This window comes from Callorhinus ursinus, unplaced genomic scaffold (assembly GCF_003265705.2).
Source record: "Callorhinus ursinus isolate GAN/ISIS: 27379988/994484 unplaced genomic scaffold, GSC_fseal_2.0 scaffold4, whole genome shotgun sequence".
NCBI lineage: Eukaryota > Metazoa > Chordata > Mammalia > Carnivora > Otariidae > Callorhinus > Callorhinus ursinus.
The window spans coordinates 338,301-353,778 of NW_027397066.1; the positions used below are offsets into that span (position 1 = coordinate 338,301).

A 15,478-nucleotide genomic window follows, 5' to 3' on the forward strand; every position below is an offset into this window, starting at 1 on the left:
GGGGCATACCTAGGGTCCCCAGGCTGGTTGGAGGAAGGGAAAGCCTCCCCAAAAGGGGCCTGCAATGGCAGAAACACCAGCTTGGCCTCTTGCGGGCCCAACGAGAGGCATCCCGTCCATGCCCCGACACTCGCAGCTCTTGCCTGGCCCCCATCCCACTGCTGCCGTCTCAGGCTCCTCCCCAGCAGCCCCTTCAGGCCTGCCCCTACTCTCAGTTCGGACAGAACTGTGCTCTGGGTGGGCAGGGCCGTGTGTCACAGAATTCTTCCTGAATTTGATGACATTTCGGCTTTAAAGGCTTAAAGCATTCTGTGGAATTGCTCTGGTAGGGAGGCACACCCTCCGGGTCTACTGCCAGATGTGTGTGCCCGGCTGAGAGCAGGAGGCTCGTGGGCTCCAGGGCCCTGCAGAAGCTGGTTTTGTCTTGTCTTGTGTTCTTGGCTGCAGTTTTCCTTAATGGTGACCTTCCCCGAGGTGCCTCTGGGCATCTTCTTGTTCTGTATGTGCGTGATCGCCATTGGGGCTGTGCAGGTAGGACACCCCAGCCTGCCTCCCCTCCCCCATGCGCTTGTCCCCCTGGAGCACACGTCCGCACGTGTGGCGAGGGTTGTGCTCACGGGGCATGCTGTAGAGTGACCGCCCAGGCCACCTGCCACGTCTGCAGCAGAAGATGCAGAGGTTCTTAGAGCCTGGGCTTCCTGTGCTGGCCGGGAGAGAGGGTCGGTGCCCTGTGGTGCCTGGTGGGGCAAGCCTCTCGGAGACCCCCGCCCCACGTGGCCCAGGGAGCCAAGCAGAGGCTCCTGTCCCCTGTCCACCCCCCAGAGCACGGCATGGTGAGCCTCACCCATGCGGGGCTTCTGTCCGTGGACATGGTGGCAGGGGTACCTGGCCAGAGGCCCCTGCCTCTGCCTGCAGCCTGCCTCTCCTACAGGCGCTGGTTGTCGTGTATGCCTTCCACTTCCCCCACCTCCTGCACCCCCAGATAGAGCGCTCCGCCCACAGGGCCCTCTACCGGCAGCACATCCTGGGCATCGTCCTCAGGGGCCCGGCGCTGTGCTTCGTGGCTGCCGGCTTCTCCCTGTTCTTCTACCCTTTGGTGAGTGGGGGGGAGCAGAGGGGCGGGGAGGGGGGACTGTCTCACTGATGCCCCCGGGAGGGTGGGCCTGGGGGGAGAGAGCTGTGCAGAGGTCTCGGGGCACCACCAGCACGTGGCCTGGTGCCCAGGGTGCCAGGGAGCACAGCCGGAGAGAGGGCCTCCCCACCACCAGCGGGACCTGTTGTGCAGGTGAACGGGCACCACAGTCAGCCAGGCCTGCATGAAGAGACACAGGGTCCGATGGGGGCAGCCAGCGGGCCATGACCACCCACGTTTTCCCCAAGCGGATGAAGCTTTAAGACGAGACGGGAGAGACTCGGATGCCCGGAGTCTGGGCTGTGCTTGTTCCCTGGGCGAGTAAGGGGTCTACATGAAGCCACCGGGGCAGCCAGCACCGGATGGCTTCTGGGGGGAGGGTCCAGCAGCATTCCTGCGACAGCAGGCGAGAGGCGCCTTAGGAAGGACGGTGATAAACCGTGTGAGCAGGTGGGGAACTGTCCTAAAGACCCACATGGAGGGTACGAGCGGCCCAGAGGGAGCGCAGAAGATCCCACTGAGAAGTGGAGGGGGACCCAGCCGGGGACTGGGACACCCAGCTGAGGTCAGAGGTCGGGATGCTTCGCATGGACAGCTCTGTCCACACTACCACCCGCGCGGGAATGCCAGCACTTGGAGCTGTGCCAGCCGGGTCACAGAAATCAAGGTCGGCTAGTGCCCTCTTAGCCATTAGCTAATTTAATAGGCATGTTGTTCTAGAACACTTCCATCATCCAGGAATGCAGAGAAATACAAACAAGCAACCGTCTCACAGCTGATTGTGGAAGCTTTATGCGTGGCTCCTACCTGGACCTGAGCTCTCATGAAGCGCAGTCAAGTTTCAGGCCCAAAGCATCGTAACTGTGAAAAAATGGTTGATGTTGTTTTAAATGTCTAGTAAATATTTCAAGAGACTCCAAGTTTGAAACAGATAGGCTAGCGAGGGCCACTGCCAAGCATCGTTCCCTCGAGGACGGAGCTGCCTGGTGGGGGCTGAGCGGCCAAGACGTCCAGAGGTCAGGCCCGGGCAAGTAGAGCGGGGGAAGGTGCACACTGGCGTGTGAGGTGAGGGCAGGCCTCAGGACACTGCTTGGTCTCCTCAGTCTTGAGCATGTTTGAGGTGCAGGGGTGCTGGTGGGAGGGATGCTGCAGGGGTGCTTGGGGTCGGGCAGGGCGTCCTTGGCCGTGGCCTCTAGCAGGGTTGCTCCCAGTGGACGGGGCAGGGCCAGAGGGGATTGCATTGGACAGGAGTCAGCAGTACGGGCATAGGGTCTGAGGCCGTGTACATGTCCTGGTTTCAAGTTGGGACAGTCTCTCCTGGCTGTGCATTCAGGGTGGTCGACAGCACGTATTGGTTGCACCGAGTCAGGGCTTGAGCAATGACAAAGGTCATTGCATGGAGGTTCGGAGGGACAGCTGGGCTGTGTGGAATGGGTGGCCTGGGTGAGCCGAGCGGAGGACCAAGGTAGTTTGTGCCCACTGCCAGGGCCTGGGCCAGGAGCCTGAGCTGCATGGGCAGGTGTCCAGTGTGTCCTGGGGGACAGCAGGTGCCACAGCATCGGGGCCGTGCAGAGCTGGGCAGTGACCATGCCCCGGTGGGATGAAGGCAGTGGGGGAGGGGACCCCTGAGCCACCAGACTGGGGAAGAGGAGGCCGGGAGGGCCCCGTGGTCAGGAGGCAGGGGCCTCAGAGGACGGGGTCAGTCAGGCCGTGGCGCTCTGTGATGCATCAGTCGGCTCTCCGTCCACCCTCCACTCACCTGTCCATCAGCCTTCCCTTCTTGCCTCTGCCCCCTCACCTCCTCACCCGGAGCCCCCTGCCCACCACCACCTGTGAAACAACACGCCCGAGCTTCCTGACCCTGACCCCCAAGTCCTGCCCATCGCAGCCTCCTCGGCAAGCCCATGGCCTCCACCCTTCCAGACATTCCCTCAGCCAGATGCTGTGTCGGGTCCACCTTCCAGATCCAAGCCCTTCTCACCAGCCTGGTCCAGGCCACCCTGTCCTCCCTGTGGACCACCTTCCTCTGATGCTGATGCCCACAGGGCCCAGGGCCTCACCTGCTGGCATCCGTTTAGGTGCCCCTTGTGTTGTGTTCCCAGCCCCGCACCAGACTCAGATCCCTCGTCTCCTGGGGCAGCCCTCCTGCCGATCCTGCAGTGGTCCACTGCCTCCCACCTGCGTACCTGCGTCACAGCTGGGCGGCACCTCCCTCAGGGTGTCTGTTGAATGATGCTTGCGATGCGGTCTCTTGAAGCATGGAAAACGGGCTTACAGATAGATCTATGACGCATCTGAAATGTCCCGCTGTCTCCCTGCTTGTGCCATGTGTATGGCCATCATGTCCCCACATCAGCTGACCTTGAAGTACTGGGTGTGCAGGACAGAGGGCCTGGTATGGGACAGGGCAGGGGCAGCAGGAGGAGGGCCGTCCCTGCAGGGGTGCCGGCTGGGTGGTGTGGGGCCTTCAGGGCTCATGCTGCCAGGGCCCAGGACAGGGGATCTGTTGAGCCGCCCCAGGACCCAGCCCTGCACCCTTTCTCAAGTAACGTGGTGGACGCACAGCATAAACTTTATATCACCGGGTCCACTGCCACCTGTCTGGTCCAGACGCATTGGCTCTGCAGCCACCACTCTACCTACTTCTGGAATGTTCTCGTCACCGCAACAGAAACCCCACCCCCATTAGCAGTCTCCACCCCCCACCACACCCTGCTCCCTGGAAAACCCCTAATCTACTTACTGTCTTTCTGGGTAATTGTGTAAATGGAATCATAAAACACGAGGCTTTTATGTCTGGCTTCTTTCATTCAGCATAATGTTTTTCGAGTTTGTTCGTGCGGTAGCAGGAGTCAGGAATCCACCCTCCCGTTGGACGGTCATGGGAAGGACCGCAGTTTGCTTACCCATTGATTCATCCACGGACACTGGGGTGCTTCCCTGTCTCAGCTGCTGTGCATGATGCTGCCGTGAACACGGAGGTGCCGGCCTCTCATCCAGACCCTGCTCTCCGTTCTCTGGGGAGCACACCCAGACGTGGAATGGCTGGGCCGTGGGCTCATTCTGTGCTTAGTGTTTTGAGGACCCTCCACGGTGTTTTCAACGGCGGCTGCACCCCACGGTGCACGGGGTTCTGGTTGCCCCACGTCCTCGCCAAGGCTTGTCGGTCTCCGCTCCTTTGAGAGCAGCTGTCCTGTGGGGTGTGGGGTGGGGTCTACCCGTGGTTTTGACCTGCATTTCCCTGATGGTTGGTGATGCTCAGCACCTTTCCCTGTGCGGGTCGGCCACTGTGTATCTTCTTCGGAGAATTGTCTGCTCAGGGCCTCTGCCCACTTTGGGTTGGGTGTTGTGTCTTTGCTGTGGAGGTGAAGTTTTCCGCCTGTCCCGGGTACCAGACCCTCATCAGCTGTGTGGCCTGCTGGTATTTTCCCACATTCTGTGAGCTGCCTTTACATTCCTCTGGAAATACTCTGATGCACAAAAGTTTTTCAGCTTGATGAGGTAGAATTCACCTGTGTTTTCTTCTGTTGCTGGTGCTGCCGTCCCTTTGGAGCGGATGGCTTCTGGGTGGGATTCCAGGCACCACATCATCTCCTGACACGTCCTGTGTCTCACACAGTCGTACCTGCTGATGGCGACGGTCATCTTCCTCCCCTACGTCAGCAAGGCCTCCAGCTGGTGCAAGGGCAGGCTTGTGGGTAGGTGCTCGGGCAGGCTGGTGTGCGGGGCCTCAGCACTGCTCCCTAAGGCCTGTGGAGCATGGGAAGGGCCCAGGCACCCATGACAGCCAGGTGTCCTGCAGAGTCCCCTCCCCTGGCCAGCTTCTCCCTCCTGCACGTCCACAGGCCCCCAAGAGCCCGCAGCTCACAGCGTGGAATTCTTCACTTTTGACCTGCATGAACCTCTCAGCAAGGAGCGGGTGGAGGCCTTCAGCGACGGGGTCTATGCCATTGTCGCCACACTCCTCATTCTGGACATCTGGTAAGGACCCAGTCTTGAGGGAGGGGGTCCACGGCCTGCCTGTCATCATCCAGCCCTACAGAGGCAGGTGCCGAGGTTTCCTGATGCCAACCTGGACAGAGCTCCCCAGAGCTCAGGGTCTCCTGTGCTGAAGGGGGGTGGGCATCCGCGGTCACTTCTCCCTTCCCCAAGCTGGGTAGATGGGTGTGGACAGGCCTCGCCCTTTGGGCCTTGCCCCAGGCCCACCCTCCCCTCCTTGCCCCTAACCCCTCCCCCTGCCTCCCTCCTCCCACCCCCCGCCCCCCCAGCCTCTTCCCCTTCCCCCCCAGGACTCCCCCTCCCTCCCGCCCCCACCCCCCCAGCCCCTTCCCCCCCCAGGCCTCCCTGCCCTGCTTCCCCTGTGTCCTCCCTTCTGCTCAGTTTTCCCTTCACTCTGCGCTCTTCTGCTTTACCTGATCTACCTCCTCTCTGTCAAAGTTCTCATTTTAGTTACCGCATTTTTATTTTTAGGTGTTTCATTTGCTTTTTTTTCTTCATATTTTCCATTCTTTTCTAGAACCGCTTGTTTCTTTGATCCTGTTTCAGTATGTTCTTATTTTGTCGGACAGGTTACACCATTTTGATTTTACATTTTTGTATCTGATGGTCTAAAGTGTTAGTTCTTCTAATTCTCTCTTGATAGCTTTTTCCTACTGTAATTTGTAAATTTTTAAAATTTGGGAGCAAATGTTCATTGGTGCCGATCTCGGAGGCCTGAACCTAAGGTTCCAGAATGCTGCGGCTTTGCTTCTGCCGCCAGGGCCCAGCTGCAAGGAGCAGTGGAGGCTGGGGGCCTCTGCCCCGAGCCCCAGCCCCAGCACCTGGGGGCACTTGCCCCTATACCTTCAGACTCTTGCAGCTCTCCCTACGCACCCCCAGACACATGGGTAGCCCACCATTGTGAGCTGAGAGGTGTCTCAGGTGCCTCCCCCCAGCCTGGGAACAGGGACGGGCTCCCTGGGCCGTGCAGTCGGGGACATCCATCTGGGGGGAGAATCCCGAGATGTGCCTTAGAGTTGCTCCTTCCAGCAACGTTTGGGCCAGCAACCTGAGAAGCACAGAGGCTGACCTCCCCCCGCGCCCCATCTGCAGGACCACCGCCCAAGTGGATGGGCAGCTGCGGGGGGAGTGGACAGACCTCACGCGCACCCAGCTGTGGAGGCCAGGGGGGCTGAGGGCCCAGTGCTGCGCACCCAGCCTGGGCAGAGATAGGACACCAGGACATCTGCACTTCAGAGGCACAACGTGGAATTGCTTGGTGTCTGTGTGCTGACCACAGCTTTTCCATGTCGTTCTCTGAAACGCACGTGTGCTCGTCCAGGCTGGGATGGGGTGGGGGTGCAGCCCTGACCCGACGCCCCGCGTCGAGGCTGTGACAGATGCTGTGTGTTGACCGTCCTCAGCGAGGACAACGTTCCGGACTCCAAGGACGTCAAGGAGAAGTTCCACGGCAGCCTGGTGGCAGCGCTGAGCGAGTACGGGCCGCACTTCCTGGCCTACTTCGGCTCCTTCGCCACCGTGGGCCTGCTTTGGTTTGCCCACCACTCGCTCTTCCTGCACATCCGCAAGGCCACACAGTCCATGGGGCTGCTCAACACGCTCTCGCTAGCCTTCGTGGGCGGCCTCCCACTGGCCTACCAGCAGACCTCGGCCTTCGCCCAGCAGCCCCAGCAGGAGCTCGAGAGCGTGCGCGTCAGCTGTGCCATCATCTTTTTTGCCAGCATCTTCCAGTTTGCCATCTGGACCACGGCCCTGCTGCACGAGGCGGAGACGCTGCAGCCCTCGGCACGCTTCGGGGGCCGCGAGCACGCGTTCATGTTTGCCAAGCTCGCGCTGTACCCCTGCGTCAGCCTGCTGGCCTTCGCTTCCACCTGCTTCCTGAGCCGGTTCAGCGCGGCCATCTTCCACCTCACCCAGATTGCTGTGCCCTTCGCCTTCCTGCTGCTCCGTCTCCTCGTACGCCTGGCCCTGGCCCCACTGCATGCCCTGCAGGGCCTCAGCCTGCCAGCACACCGGAGCGAGGGCAGCGAGGACGACGCACGGGCCCCGCTCCTGCCTTCTGCCTACTAGCTCCGGGTGCCTGCCCGCCCCGGCCCGCCCTGGCCCGCTTGGTTCTTATTTCCATCGCCCTGCTCTAGAGCCCTCGGGAGGGTTTCTGCTTCTGCAGACAGCATGACAGGAGCCTGGCGTCTGCGTGTCCATCTCTGTCCTGGGCCCACGTTCTCTATCTTCGTGAAGCCGAGCCGCGCGGGTGCTCGAGCTCCCGCTGGGAGCCCACGGCGTCAACCCTGGGCGGGGCACGGGTCCCCAGGCACAGAGGAGATGGCAGGCCAGCAGTGCCCACACTGTATTTGTCCTGGACGTTAATTAGGCTTACATTCAGGTAGTGACAAGGTACACGAGGGCCTGGGTGCCGAGCCCACACTGCCCCTCTGGGCACACAGACTCACTTAAATACAGAAGGACAGGCAGCTACAGGCCAGAACCAGCGCCAAGGCCTGCGAAGCAAACACTAACTGCACCACCGGGGACATCACGGCGGACACACGCTTGTGTGCTGGAGGCACAGGGTAGGAATGTCTCGTCACAAATGGCCACAGCAGTGCGTTTGTGCAGTTTGGGCAGAAGCTTAGGGGACACGGGGCTGGCAGGGTGGAGCCCAGCCAGACGGTGCCAAAAGCAAAGAGCCAGGACAAGTAGAGAGACGTGGTTCCTGGGCCTCTCGCTGGGGGACTCCGGAGATGCACCAGACTGACCTGGGGCCTGTCTGAGCTCAGGGTAGTGGAGGCCCGGGTGTCTGGTCAGCCCGACAGGTGCTGGGAACGGGCATGCTGATTGTTGACAAACAGGTGATTAAAGCTGGCTCCTCCCCACGTCACACCTTGTAAACTTCCTCTGGGCCTCCCAGCCCAGGCTTCCATGGGTTTGCTTCTGGTCCCTTCTGGGCACGCTCTGCCCCACTCCTGTGAGGGCCCAGCTCCCCTCCTGCTCCACCGTCAGGATGTTGGCCAAGCCCACCTGGCCTCGGGCCCCTCCACCCCCCAGGTGCAGCCCAAGCAGCTCCTCCACAGTGGTGGGCCGGGAGAGAAGGCAACTTCTCCCAGGACAAGCGATAGGTGCCCCCACCCAGCCCTCAGTGGGACAGTCGGCCGGAGGACCTGGTGGCTGGCATTCAGGGTCTGTACTGGGCACACTCTGTTAGGAGCATCTGGGGGCTTGGCCCAGGATTCAGTGCTGCCCAGCTCAACGGGCTCAGAGATGGTGGGGGACGCAAAGGGAGAAGTGCCTGCCACGCAGGATGGTGGCCTGGACTGCAGGGGTGGGACGATTGGCCAGCCAAAGCCCTGCGCCCACCCTGTCGCTGGATCGGAGGCCAGGGGGGGAACACCTGCCACCCACCCAGCAGCTTCCATGTGGCACAGGGGTGGGGGGAGACGCCCCCAGTCGAAGCCGCAGGCAAGTCCATCCATCACTGGTTGGCGGCAGCTGCTGCTGGACAGGCACACTGCTCCAGGGCCCTCCTCTACTTGGGGTCCCCTTCGGGGACAGGCACCCCATCTGCTCGGGCATCCCTGGGGGTCCCTGCCTTCCTGGGCTTCTGCTTGGTCTTCCTGAGCATGTGGACCTGTCCCAGGATAGGTCAGGTCAAAGGGCTGGGTGATACTGCAGGCACGGTCTCAGCCCACTTGACAGGAGGGGTGGGGTGGGGGGGCGGTTCAGCCTGTGGGCCCCTCCCGTCCGTGTACCCAGGGGGCCCCTGAGGAAGAACAGGCTGCAGCAGGCTCTCAGGCCCCACCCCGCTCACCCCATGTGGTACCTTGGGGCCCGCAGCTGAGATGATCATGTGCCCAGGAGCCTGAATCCAGGGCTCGCCATCCACCTGCACAGGTGTGGCCTTGAGGAGAGTGACGCGGAAGTAGGAGCCCTGGGCGATGCGGATGCCAGAGCGCAGCCCACCCTGGACCTGGCCCTGACAGAGAGGAGAGGGCCGGCTGGGTTCAGCGGGCTGCGGTCCCACGCCGGGGGCCCACCCCCGCCTGCCCACACTCACCATGTGCATGACGCCTGTCACCCCCACCACCTCTAGCAGCCCATCATCCATGCGTGGCTTCTCGAACCTTGAGTCACTGTCGGAGCCCCACAGATCGGCCCCCGAGCCCCAGCTGCACCGAGGGAGGGGCGCACAGGTAAGTGGGCAGGCTGGACCAGGGCTTCAAGCCCCACCTGAGGCCAGAGCCCCCTGGAGCCCCACCCACTGGCACCTGGGGATGTTGATGAAGATGAGACCCTCGATGCTTGGCAACTCTACTTCCTGCTGCTCCACCTGCAGCCGGATCTCTCTGTGCAAGCCGCGGGAGTGGCTGATCTTCTGCAGCCCAACTCGCACGTACACGCCCTTGTTGTGGAACCTGCAGGGGAGGTGTACGCTTACTGTCAAGGCGGAGCCCTTGCCCTAAGACAACCCCCCAAGTGTCAGTCCCATCCACCAATTCCTACTGGTGAATCCCTGGGAGTACGCTGTCACCAGGGGGCAGCCCTGCTGTCCAGAGCAGTCCCAAGCCCCCATCCTTGATCTTGTGTCACCTGCTCGTGAACTTGCCAGGCTCCTCCTCCCGTGCCTGGTGGAAGTCCAGGCTTAGCTCTGCGTCGATGCCAATCCCACAGTAGTTACTCATCTGCACAATCTAGAGACAAGACACATTCTCCCATGACCCTGGTCAGCCCCCACCAGGTCCTTCCTGCGTCCCCCAAGCTGGGTCCGGCCTCCTCTCCAACCCGACTCTGCCGCCGTTGTCAGAGCAGCTTCTGTTCTGTTCTGTAAGTGCCCTTCACCCAGGAGGAGGCAACCATCTGAGCCAGCCAGCCTGGGACGTCCCCAGCAAGCCACTGCTGACAGTGCCTCGGCTTCCCCATAAAGGGGGTGGCCCTGGGACCTACACCAGGTGGTGGCCGGGATGCGCATGAATCCCCGGACAGAAGTGTGGAGTTGCCACCCTGGTACCTTGGGGGGCTCCACATCTGCCACGCTGTTCTCTGCACTGCCAGCCTCATGAGCATCCAGCAGAATGGTCCAGCGGTCCATGAGCACAGCGTCAGCCTCATCCACCGACATCAGCACAGAGAATGGGTCCTCTCCACTGTAGCCCGCCCCCCAGCGGAGGACCCGGCCAAGGTCATTCCCTGGGTCAGGGACAAGCGAAAACTGACTCTCCACACCCACCTACACCCCCCCCCCCCCCCGAGGTCTGTCCCCCGACCTGCTGGCTGACCCCACCTGTGCCCAGTGGCAAGATGGCCACGGAAGGCTCTGGGCAGGCCAGACGGTGCCGCATCTCCTCCAGGGCGGCAAGCACCCAGCCCACGGTGCCGTCCCCACCGCACACCAGCACCCGGAAGCAGGGCACCTGAGAGAACACATGGAACCTGGCGAGAGGCAAACAGGAATCGCTCTGTACGCATGCATGCCAGGGGCAGCACCTGAACCCCACGCAGAACGGCCTGGACGGGTCTGTTCCCTCTGGCCTCTCGAAAGCCGCGTGCAAGCACCCCTCCTGAGCCTCGTCAGGCTGTGAGCGGCACAGCGGGCGCCCCCACACTCACCCGGGAAGAGGCCCCCCGTTGGTCAGTTCAAAGACCTGGTGAGGGTTCAGCAGCTTCCGAAAACTACAGAGCAGGTCACGGCCCTTGAGGCCTCCACTCTTGGGGTTCACAAACACGAGGAGGGGGCAGGAGTCTGGGGGCAGCTTCGTGTGCTGACAGATGGGGGGCTGGGTTAGTGCAGGTTCTCAAGGCCACCCCACGGGGGCAGTGACAAGTCCTCCAACCCTGAGCCCACACAGCCTGAGCCCACCTGGGGCCAGCCCCCCGCCCGAGGAAGGCACTCATGGGGCCCAGGGGGGCTACCTGGCCACTCCCACCTTGCCACTGACCACTCAAGGCACCCCCCGCCCCCAGCAGAAGAGGCATCCATAGGCGCTAGCCATCGGGGCAGGGATGAGGCCGGCCGGCCTGGAGCTCTGAGCAAACGGGCCGTGCCACCGTCCACCGCGACCCTCGTGGCCAGACCACGCCCGCTGCCTGACCCATGCAGCCCAGGCGCCAAGGCTGGACACCCACGCGGGATTCCAGCTGCCCCTCCTGCAGTTGTCAGGGCCCCTGCCCACCCACACTGCAGCGAGCAGGAGCAATCGGGCTCACAGAGTGGCCCCACGCCTCCCCTGGCAGAAGTCATCTGTTCCCCAACAACCCTCAAAACGCGGTGCCCAGAGACAGCGAGCCAGGGGCTCAGGCCCCCACAATGGTGAGGATGGTGGGGGGCCTTGGGGTCCCATGGTGGGAGGTGCTGGGTAACAGGCGCAAGCTCAGCAACGGCTCAAGGCCAAAGACACACTTGGGGTGACGTGACCCACGGGGCAGAGCTCCTACAGTCATCCCTCACCTGCTCACCCCAAAGCAGGTAGCTGCCAGGAGAGAAAAACTGGACGTCGGCACTGCCCACCCGGCTCTGCCAACAGGGCCAGCTGCCCGGGGCCCTGACCTGCCCGGGGCTGCATCCTCATCAGGACAGCGGGAGGGCACCCGGCTCAGGATGGGAGGGGGCGGCCAGGCCAGGCATCGCCCACCCGGTGGCTCACAGTGAACTCATCCACTCTAATTCTGTTTCACCTGGACAGGGGCCCAGGGTCAGGGACAGAGTAGTCACAGACAGCTCTGGTGAAACCTTGGGGGCCCGCAGGGCTGAGGACCAGAGGCTGCTGGCAAAGGCATGGAGCGTAGGGCAGGACCTGGGGCTCTGGCCACTCACCCTGCCCTGACCTGCGTGGTGTCCACCCTGGCCCTGGGCTCGCCCCCAGCTCAGACTTCCAGACGCTGTCCAAAGTCAGGGAGCCCCACCTCCTGGCCAGAGGTGGCCCAGGCCCCCCAAGCAGGGGGAGTGGGGCCAGGTCCCAGTGACCCTTGGTCCTCCACCCATCAGCCACGGTACAGGCCTGTCACCCCCGGACCTCAGGCTCCTCCCCTGCTGTGAACTGTGTCCCTGACGGCACCCACTCACCAACACGTCTGGGAGCACCAGGGCAGTCAGTGGCCGGCCGTGCACAGCTGTGTCCCTGACCAGCATGTACAGTCGCTCAGCCTCTGCGAAGCAGGCCACGTCCAGCACCACTGCACCTGCAGCAGGTGGGCTGTAAGCTCAGAGCACAGCCTCCCCTCATCCCACTGCCAGAAGGGACCCTGGGTCTGGCCATCCAGCGGCATCCACGTGATGCAGGACCACCGTCCCCGTGGAGCCTTTACGGCCAACATCGGAGACAGGATACGGAGGTGGATGGAAAAGGGCGGTGTGGCTGGGCACACCCTCATCCCTGGGGCCCCTGGGGGGCGAGGAACGCACCCACAAGAACGGAGGACACTGATGACTGCTGGGAACCCACAGAAGGGACCTGGGGCTCATGGGAATGTCCTCCCGCTTCTGGATAGATCTGAAGTCTCCCGTGAAAAAAAGATGCAAACCCAAGGGCAGAACAGGTTTGGCAGAAAAGTCCTCTGCAACTCAGTCACATTTTAGTAAAAGCACGACAGCCGTGAGCCAGGAAAAAAACCAGAAATGGGTCCCTCACGTGGGGTTCCCCCAGAAAAAGGTCAGGTCCTCAACAAAATGGAACACTAAACATGGAGGCAAGAAGGGCAGGCCTTTCCAGCTAACTCCAGGGAACGACCTTTGGCCAAATCTGATTGCGGCCCAGGGCGGCGGCTCACCTTGGGAGGAGTAGACGTGGCTCACGGACACCAGGCCAGCTGCAAAGACAGGCTGCCGTCAGGGGAGGCACGGGGTCTGGGCATGGCCTCCTCCCCTCCGCCCAGCTGCCACTGTTTGTAGCTGGGCCCACGACCCAGCAGGGGCAGCTCCCCTAACCCGTCCCTCCCCAGCCCAGAGCCAAGGGCAGAAAAGGCAGAGGCTAGACCTCAGGAGTCTCAGAAGCCCCTCGGAGAAGGCGAGAACACAGACCACAGAGTGGGCACCAGGTTGGCAGAGGCTCAGACACCGAGTGGCGGGGGAGGAGGGGAGGAGAACCAGCCCCCGCGGCCTGCTCTCAGAAGGCCCCCCTTCCTCCCCCTGCTCCCAGGTCAGCCAGGCCGTCACACCTTTGGTGGCCACAGCCTCCTCCAGCAGGCTGCCATACTCCTGGGCAGACAGGCCGGGAGGCAGGCCAGCAACATACAGGGAGACGTGGGGGACCACAACTCTGCTCTCAGCCACGTAGAACCGCACCTGGGTCATCTGCCGCAGGGACGTCTGCGGGGAGGCAGGACACCGAGCGGAGCACTCAGGGAGGGCACCGCAGCGCCCGGCCCCTCCACCCTCCTCATCCAGAAAGGCTCCCCAGGCTGAACCACACCGAGATGGAAAGGGAAACACAGCCTTCCTCCCTTGGGACAGACTCCTCAACTGCACTCAGGCAGCTCCGGGGGGTGGGGTCTGTGACTCACAACCCCACCTTCCGGGAAAAGGGGACATTAGCAAGCAGACAGACCCGCCAGGCCCAGGAGGGCTGGCACTGCCAACCAAGAGGGACGTGGTGTCCTGGGGACAGGCTCCCTCACTAGGAGGCAGCGGCCACGGCCAAAGGCTGGTGGCTCCGCAGGGAACCAGCATTCACACCCAATGACCTGCCGGATGTCATGAAGCCGGGCAAGCAAGGGCTCTTCGTCCTCCAGCACCGTCCGCTGGACTGCAAGAACGAAAGGCAAGGTCTGTGGGCACCAGGTGCTGTGCCCACCTCTGCCGCCCGAAGACCTCAGGGCGCCCGGGGGTGCAGATCAGGGGACATCGACCGCGGGCTACCACTCACCTTGCCTGCTACCCATGAGCACCTCCACCAGCTGGAAGCTCTCAGGACCCGCGGCCTGTGGGGGGCGGAGTTTGAGGCATCAGGCCTGGACCCCTGACTCCCCCAGGACTCCCCCCAGACTGGCCGGGACCACAGCGGCATACACACCTGACGTCCAAGCAGCGGCAGAACCTCCAGCACCACGGTCCGGGCAATGCTCTGTGGGGTCACACGGATGGACACGTAGGCCACACCCACCCTGCAGGGAACAATCTCAGGAGCTTGGGTCACATGGCCCCCACCCCTCCCAACTCCCGCCGGCAGACCCTGGGCCTTGGGCCTGGGTCTCACTTGAGCCAGGCAGGGTAGATCCTCAGGACTTCCTGGGTGCGGGGCAGAGCGCGGATGATCCAGGCCTCGGGTGCAGCCTCTCGGGATCCAGGGCCTCTGCTGTCCTCCCCCTCCGCACTCCCACTGGCCCGGGTCTTGCCCCGAGCCCCAGTGTCCGCAGCGTGGACAGGTAGGGGGAGCGCCTGCAGCTCAAAGTCTCGAGGGTCCTCCGTGACATAGTAGGCCCGGAGAGCCGCCTCCTGCGGGGGGTGGGGGCGGCACATGTGGACAGGTGCCAGGGCCAGGCCGGATGCCACAAAGCGCCCCCAGGAGTGGGCCCTGCCTGCAGCCCCTGTGGGGGCTCTCTCGTACCAGGACCTCCTCGCTCCTGGCCAGGCGGGGGACAGTGATGACTCGAAAGTGGTTTCTCTGCAGAGCATCGTTGCCGTCAAAGACCTTCAGGGTCAGTTTGCCTGGGCCAGAGAAGTGGACATGGGCCCATGGAGTGGGCACGGGCTGGGCACAGGACAGGGGATGGGGTGAGGGATGAGGAGGGACAAGGGTGGCGGGCCAGGCCACAGCTAGGGGCGCTTACTGGACTCCGGGGCCAGCACCTCTCTGCCCAGGCCAGTGGGGCTGCTTCCGTCCACACCATCGTCCCCCTCACCTGCGGGAGGTGCACAGCTGACCTCGTACTCGGGGCCCACCCCCAGCCCCCCCGCCCGGCCCCAGCACAGCCCTTCACGCACCTGGCTCTGGGGCCGGGCTCTCAGAGATGCGGAAACAGTGCATTTTACTGAAGTTTCGGGACAGCAGGCGCACGCACGCCGGAGGCAGGACCATGGTGCGCAAGCGCCCAAATGTGCACTCCGGGGCGAGCGCCGCCGAGCAGACTGAGTGGGCCTGGAGATGGGGGCATGGACTGGCCCTCAGCCACTCCGCAGGGGCCCACGCTGGACTGATGGCCCCTAACCAGGCCACGACAGGGCACACTGGCGGGTGGCACCACCCTCAGACCAGAAGGATCCCCAGCTCTGTACAACGGGGCCCACCCGCCGCCCCAGAGAGTGCGATGCAGACGGGTGAGAGCGGAAGGACGCACCACACCTGCTCCCAGGACCTCTATCCTGCTTTCCAAAAGCTTAGTACATCCACGCCGCCCCACCCCCTAGGACCGTGACACCCC

General features: G+C 63.0%; 2 protein-coding genes across 4 annotated transcripts in view; one reads left to right on the forward strand and one right to left on the reverse strand.

Moving 5' to 3' along the window:
* The window catches only part of TMEM175 (transmembrane protein 175), a 26,631-nt gene extending 18,622 nt beyond the window's left edge, over positions 1 to 8,009 (forward strand). The window contains exons 7-11 of one of the 3 annotated variants that reach the window (XM_025887060.2): positions 448 to 531; positions 932 to 1,096; positions 4,752 to 4,830; positions 4,978 to 5,113; positions 6,535 to 8,009. In XM_025887060.2, coding sequence (XP_025742845.1) covers positions 448 to 531; positions 932 to 1,096; positions 4,752 to 4,830; positions 4,978 to 5,113; positions 6,535 to 7,201 — 1,131 coding nt within the window. In that variant the 3' untranslated portion in view covers positions 7,202 to 8,009. The remainder of the gene's footprint in view (positions 1 to 447; positions 532 to 931; positions 1,097 to 4,751; positions 4,831 to 4,977; positions 5,114 to 6,534) is intronic. The other 2 variants (XM_073891290.1, XM_073891291.1) reach the window with 2 other exon arrangements.
* Positions 7,463 to 15,478, reverse strand: part of DGKQ (diacylglycerol kinase theta) — a 12,428-nt gene continuing 4,412 nt past the window's right edge. The window contains exons 6-23 of the mRNA XM_025887058.2: positions 15,042 to 15,195; positions 14,888 to 14,959; positions 14,665 to 14,765; positions 14,314 to 14,552; positions 14,131 to 14,221; positions 13,984 to 14,038; positions 13,802 to 13,863; positions 13,277 to 13,427; positions 12,890 to 12,928; positions 12,186 to 12,301; positions 10,733 to 10,884; positions 10,407 to 10,555; positions 10,134 to 10,312; positions 9,716 to 9,816; positions 9,394 to 9,540; positions 9,183 to 9,294; positions 8,949 to 9,101; positions 7,463 to 8,756 (exon numbers count right to left, since the gene is read on the reverse strand). Of these exons, the coding sequence (XP_025742843.1) occupies positions 8,655 to 8,756; positions 8,949 to 9,101; positions 9,183 to 9,294; positions 9,394 to 9,540; positions 9,716 to 9,816; positions 10,134 to 10,312; positions 10,407 to 10,555; positions 10,733 to 10,884; positions 12,186 to 12,301; positions 12,890 to 12,928; positions 13,277 to 13,427; positions 13,802 to 13,863; positions 13,984 to 14,038; positions 14,131 to 14,221; positions 14,314 to 14,552; positions 14,665 to 14,765; positions 14,888 to 14,959; positions 15,042 to 15,195 (2,175 nt within the window). The 3' untranslated portion in view covers positions 7,463 to 8,654. The remainder of the gene's footprint in view (positions 8,757 to 8,948; positions 9,102 to 9,182; positions 9,295 to 9,393; positions 9,541 to 9,715; positions 9,817 to 10,133; positions 10,313 to 10,406; positions 10,556 to 10,732; positions 10,885 to 12,185; positions 12,302 to 12,889; positions 12,929 to 13,276; positions 13,428 to 13,801; positions 13,864 to 13,983; positions 14,039 to 14,130; positions 14,222 to 14,313; positions 14,553 to 14,664; positions 14,766 to 14,887; positions 14,960 to 15,041; positions 15,196 to 15,478) is intronic.